This window comes from Bison bison, unplaced genomic scaffold (assembly GCF_000754665.1).
Source record: "Bison bison bison isolate TAMUID 2011002044 unplaced genomic scaffold, Bison_UMD1.0 scf7180017864516, whole genome shotgun sequence".
NCBI lineage: Eukaryota > Metazoa > Chordata > Mammalia > Artiodactyla > Bovidae > Bison > Bison bison.
Genome location: NW_011495069.1, coordinates 201869 through 208088, shown reverse-complemented (window position 1 = coordinate 208088; position 6220 = coordinate 201869). Strand labels below are relative to the sequence as shown.

Genomic DNA, 6220 nt, shown 5'->3' with positions numbered 1-6220 from the left:
TGGCTTTCTTGGCCAGCGCGGTCAGTGATGTCAGGAAGTCCTCGTTTTCAAATACCCTAGAACGATCAGGAAGAAAGAAAAGGTCCTCGGTGCCCCTGATTCCGCACCCAGCGGCCTTGGCTGGGCTCTGAGGAGGCCGGCTGGACTCAGGGTGGAGCAGGCGCAGGAGCTGAGGCCGGGACACAGGCCGGGACCCCCGCGGTGCGTGCTTCGAGACCCCTGGAGCCCGATGGAGACCCCCGCTTGCCCTGTCTGCCTGCTCTCAGCACGCTGCCTCCCTGAACTCTGCTGACAACCCGGGGGGGACCAGCGGGCAACCTTCCAGCGAGCAGAAGGCAGAGCGCGGAGGTGAGAGTCAAGGTCATGCCACACGCATTCAGGTCCAGGCCTTGCTGGCTTCCAGGTTGCATCCTGAGCACCAGGTTACACTCGCAACCCTCCTGCCCCCAAGCGACAGGAAGAGGCCGGGGGGGAAGGGGGAAGCCCCCCGAGGCCCTGCGTGGTTATCAGGGGCTCCCTGACCGCGGGATGGACGCCCGGGGCCCCCCGCCGTGTGTCCTGCCCCAGGGTGGGGAACGCGAGCTCAGAGGTTGGTCAGGAACGGGCGTTTGAAATGAGTGTCCGGGGTTCCGCGTGCAGGGCCGCCCTCGTGGGAGCCCCGAGGCCTCGCCCGGAGGACCAGAGCTCTCATCTTCTGGGTCTGGTGAAGTCCAAAGTCCCCCAGGCGCTAAAGCCACCCTCAGGATGCCTTGGGCCAGAGAGTGACAGGGAAACAGTGCCCACGATGTTCCCTGCCCGCTTACGGCTCCAACCAAGCCCCCGCCTCAGCCGGCCGCAGCGGGAGCACCCCCGCCCCCATCCACACCGCCGGGCACGAAGCACTCCGGGGTCCTGCTCCAGGTTCTCCCTGGGGGTGTGTGTGTGTGTCTGGGCCCCGCCTCAGCCCTCCAGGGCCCCTCACCTGCACACGTACACCTCCTTCGGGGGCTGGGTGTTGGGGGTCATGATCCAGGGGGCCACACGGAAGACCACGCTGTCCTGGAAAAGCAGGCTTTGGGGGAGCTCCTGTGGGAGGGGGGAGGGCGAGAGAGGGGCTGTGAGAGCAGCCAGGCATGCGGGGAGCCCCTGCCCAGCTGGGCCGGGGCCTGGAAGCCCAGCCGCCCCCTGCTCCCCAGGCCTACCGGGTTGGACACGTCCAGCAGGGAGAGGTGGAGGGAAACGAGCCCCGGGAAGCTGGCGTCGGGGAAGGCCAGGCCCTCCACGTAGAAGTGTGTGCTGCGCTGGCCGCCAGGGAGCTCCAGCAGGTGAGACGGGCGCTCTGGCCCCAGGACCGCGCTGTACCGGGAGGGCTGCCGGCCCCCTGGGAGCGAGCAGCGGGTCAGCGCTGCGTCCCTGTCTCTGAGGAGCCCGAGCCCCTCCTCAGGGGGAGAGGGCTGAGCCTCAGCCGCGACGTCACCGGATGGAGGCCCAGGACCGGCGCGATGGGGTGCCTGCGTCCCCCCAGTGCTACAGAAAGCTCAGCATACGCGAGGGTCCGCTCTTTCTCTCGTCCGCTCCCTGCCTTTCACCTGCTCGCAGCTGACCCCGAAGGATCAGGGAGACAGCCTTTGTCCTTGGCCCCAGGGAGCCCACGGTCTACTGGATAAGTCACTCCAGTCGTGTCTGACTCTTTGTGACCCTATGGACCCTCGCCCACCAGGCTTCTCAGTCCATGAGATTTTCCAGGCAAGAATACTGGAGTGGGCTCCTGTGCCCGCCTCCAGGGGATCTTCCCGATCCAGGGATCGAACCCATGTCTCTTATGTCTCCTGCATCGGCAGGCGGGTTCTTTCCCACTAGCGCCGCAGCAGGGAGAGGAAAAGACAGTCAAAATCACAGACAGCAGTAAGTGCTGGAAGGTCAGGGAGGGCTTCCTGGAGGAGGTGATACCTCCACAGAGGCAAGGAGTTGGTTTGTGGCCAAAACAATGTCAGTCTAATCCCTGCGGTCTGAATGGAAGTAAGTCAGGTCGGGCTGCTCCTCGGCACAGCCCTCATAGGCCCCCACCCCGTACAGACGAGAAGCCACAGTCATTCCCTGCCTCTGAGACCGGCCCCTCCCCTCTGGCCTCTCTTCTCTACCCTGTTCACCCTCGTAAACCTTGTCTGGTGCTCAGCACACTGGCCTCCCTGCATCCTCGATCCTGCGGGCGCATCCCACCTCAGGGCCTTTGCACCTGCAGTCCCCCCTGCCCCAGAGTGCCTGATGTTCCTCCATCTCCCAGTACTCAGCGACCTTCTGGGGGGTCTCCCCGACCGCCCTCCCCCTCCCCTGCTGCATCCCTCTGTGCAGCATTTAGCGCCTTCTGAGGCTGCAGACAACGATTTTTCACGTATCATCACCCCCATCCCGCCGAGGGCAGAGACTTTGCTAAGTTCTTTGCTCTGTTCCCTGTGCCTAGAGCCGACCTAGCACGGGGTGGCGGGGGCTCCTGAGCCACTGAGAAGCTACTGATGCTTCTGATCAGCAGATTGTTGAACACATGGTTACATGTCACAGTTATTATGTGCAGTCGGCTTGGATTCAACAACCCCTGTGGGAACTTCTTCGGCAGCCCCTTGGGTAAGACGCCGCACTTCCACCGCAGCGGGAGGAGGTTCAGTTCCTGGTTGGGGAACTAGGGCCTTAGCATGCCACATGATGTGGCCAAAAAAAACAGGAAAACAAACAAAAACCCAATTGCTTTAAGAAACAAGAACAAAACAGCTCCTGCAAGAGTTTACGCATGTGTGTGAAAGAGAGAGAGGAGCCGGACACACAAGATCAGCTTCGGCAGTGCTTGGGAGGGAGGGCGGGCCCTTCTCTGCATTCGCCCAGCACCAGATCTCGTCTGTTGCCTGCGTCTTGTCTGCCCCCTTTCTGTGCCCATCCGTTCAGAGAGGACCTCCAGCTCGCTCCCTGCTGCTTCCTCGATTCTTAGACCCTGGCACGGGGGAGGTGCTCGGGAGTTTCCCCCCAAGCAGGGTGTGGAGAGGCTGAGTCCCTTTGGCGGGGGCGGAAGGCGACACTGAGGTGACAGCCGGAGACGACTCACCGTTGTCTTGAAACACCCGGACTTTGTCCATCTCAGCTTTGGCCACGTGGAGCACCAGCTGGTGCTTGCTGAAAAAGTCCCCGGGGGTCCTGGTGCTCAGGATCACCAGGGACAGGTCCTCCAGGTCTGCAAAGAGAAGGGCGAGGCCTGAGACAGCCCCCGAGGCCACCCTCCCCCCAAGACCACCCTTCGTCTCGTCACCTGGCTTTATTTTCTTTACGCTCTTTCCAGTTTTTAAGTGACAGTTTTCACTTTAGAATTAAAGCGAATCAGGGTTTGGACACGACCTCTCCCACCAGGATGAGCTTAGGACGTTGGCTTGGTGAGGCAGAGACCACATCTGTCTTGCTTGTTGCTCTGTTCCCAGCTCTGAGAAGCATCCAAACCAAGGCCGAGCGCAAGGCAGATGCTCAGTAATTGTGGACTGAATGAGTGGAGAAGTTTCTCCCCGGGGCCCACGGGAGATGAACCAGCCTAAGTGGTGGCTGACAAAGACGTGAGGAAAGCAGAGCCAGACAAGAGTCGAATGGTTAAGGGCGCTGGAGTGGGCGGGGCGTGAGCCCTGGGTCTGTGTGACCTTGGGGAGTCGCTTCCTTGCTCCACGCCTCTGCTTCCTTGTCAGCACACAGGGCTAAGCACAGAGCCCTCGCGGAAAGGGTGCAGTCACAGGCCCAAAGTCCGTATTACAGCGCCTCACCCTGGGAGGGTCCATACAGGCACGTGCGTGCCAGGCGCCATGGAGACGCGCTCCCTGGCATCAGGACACACCGACTGCATGCAACTTCAAACCGCATCCATCTAGGCCATTCCAGCAAGTCCCGCAGGAAGGCAGTCGCGGCTGCCCTGGCCAAATGACCTCACTCCCTGGGCGCCCTCCTCCAGTGCAGCTGAGCCGAGCATCTCCCATCCTGACCCCCACTCGGAGGTGTGCCAGCAGGGCTCCTAGACCTGCCCTGGTGCCAGGATGCCCGGGCTCAAATCCTGAGCCACACACTACTGGCTCTGTGACCCGGAGCAAATTGCTTAATTTCCTGTGCCTCGGCTTTCCCATCTGTAAAGTGGGATGAGAACCATACATACTTCTGAAGGATCAATTGAGTTAATAATTCTGAACTGGTTGGAGCAGTGCCCAGTCTGGCGGGGGCTCAGGGCCGCTCTGACCTGAGTTTGGGGCTCTAGTCAGGCTTTTATTTTAAATTATTTGGGGCCCCAGACTTGACCTGAGAGCAGAAGTTTGGATTAGGCAACAGGCTAGGGATGGAACCTGGGCCCTGGAGGAGGCGCTGGGACACTCGACATTGCCCCCAACCCTCCCCTGGCTGCTGTGTGAGCTTGGGCGGGTCACTTGCCCTCTCAGGACCCTTGTCTATTCCTTCACCTACGTAACCCGTGTGCTAACAAGAGCATGCTTCCAATAAGCCTGATTTCTGAGCGCTGTTGCCAGGCTCAGGACGAAAGCCTTTACAAACAGACAAAAGCCCTGTTTCCACTAGATCTTGGGGGTCTTTACCGTGGCTGTCAAGCTGCTCATCCTTGTAGTCCACGGCGGAAGAGTTGGGGTTGTCTCTGTCACAGTTCACCAGCAGGATGGCGCCCTGCCCTCGGGGGCCCCAGGTCCAGGCCCTCTGTGGACCCAGCAGAGACGAGCATGCTTAGGAACACGTGTCTGCCCTCCCGCTCTTGGGGAAGCCCGCCACCTTGCCCAGCACCTTGCAGGCTTGCGTGTTTACACATCTTGCTCCCACATCAGGTAGTATTTTGGTCCTGAGAGTGGATTTTTGCCTCCCTCCAAAGCCATAAGCAAATTCAGTTCATCCATTTTAGAAAAGGAACCCAAGGGACTCCCCTGGTGGTTCAGTGGTTAAGACTTTGCCTTCCGGTGCCAGGGGTGTGGGTTTGATCCCTCAAGGAGGGGTTAAAACCCCACATGCCTCGTGGCCAAAGAGGTCAAAACGTGAAACAGAAGCAATACTGTAACACACTCAGTAAAGACTTTAAAAAGGTCCAGATTAAAAAAAAAAATCTTTAAAAAAAATTTTAAAAATGAAGATAGGCGCCCAAGACAGTAAAATTGATTTCCACAGCTTTTAAAAACTGTTGAATTGGCAAACCAAGCTGAGCTAAAAGTTTGTGTCAAGATTCAGATCTAAATAGTTCCTCTTATGACAACTCTTAACTCTTTCATCAAAGTGTGGGCACTATCCTTCGCAGCTGGTTGCTATCTCTGTGAAGATGAAAGCAAATGGAGCACCCCTCCCATCAAGACTCTAAACAGTGACGACTCTTCTGCTTGTAGCAGAGCGTTCTGCCCTGGGCGATGACTGCAATTTGGGAAAGACAGAAGGACGGGTTCCACCCCAGAGCTGCAATTCTTCCCTTCACTGCTGACCGGTCCCACAGGGGACCTTAATGTTTGACGGGCCCTGTCGTCCTTAAGAGCACACCAGCGTGTGGGGTCGCCCTGACGTCCAGTGAAAAGGTCTTGGCATTTTCCCTGCCTGGGGCAGGGGAACAAAGACCTTGCAAGCTGCGCAGCGTGGCCAAAAAAATTAATTAGTTAATTAAAGTCCAGATCAGCATAAAAATGTGCAGGCCGCTTTGGGGTTTCCCCTGAGGTTTAAGGCAACTCATCACCTGTGTAGCCCAGCACACTATGTTTCTGCAGCGTAGACTCCCTGCCCCACCCGCCCCCTTCCCTCCGCCATCCACCGCCTCTGTTCTCTGTCATCCACCCAGTGTGAACCTCACCTGCCAGTCGCTAAACTCTAGCACAGGGGATATTTTTTGGCTACGAGGCACGTTGTTGCTGTTCCCTCACTCAGTCGTGTCCGACTCTGTGTGACCCCGTGGACTGCAGCCCGCCAGGCTCCTCTGTCCGTGGGATTCTCCATGGCAAGAATGCCATGCCCTCCTGCAGGGGATCTTCCTAACCCAGGGATTGAACCCGCATCTCTTATGTCTCCTGAGTTGGCGGGTGGATTCATTATTACTGGGAAGTCCCACGTGTGGGATCTTAATTCTCCAGCCGGGGATTGAACCTAGGACCCCTGCAGTGGAAGCGTGGAGTCCTAACTACTGGGCCATCAGGGAATTCTCCACAGCCTAGATTTTTGGGCCAGGGTCCTGACCTGCCTGCAAATTTTCTCT

General features: G+C 58.5%; 1 protein-coding gene across 1 annotated transcript in view; it reads right to left on the bottom strand.

The window, feature by feature from the left end:
• The window catches only part of PADI4 (peptidyl arginine deiminase, type IV), a 28503-nt gene that overhangs the window by 14771 nt on the left and 7512 nt on the right, over positions 1-6220 (bottom strand). Inside the window, exons 5-9 of the mRNA XM_010830215.1 lie at positions 4584-4698; positions 3074-3199; positions 1182-1360; positions 962-1065; positions 2-56 (exon numbers count right to left, since the gene is read on the bottom strand). Of these exons, the coding sequence (XP_010828517.1) occupies positions 2-56; positions 962-1065; positions 1182-1360; positions 3074-3199; positions 4584-4698 (579 nt within the window). The remainder of the gene's footprint in view (position 1; positions 57-961; positions 1066-1181; positions 1361-3073; positions 3200-4583; positions 4699-6220) is intronic.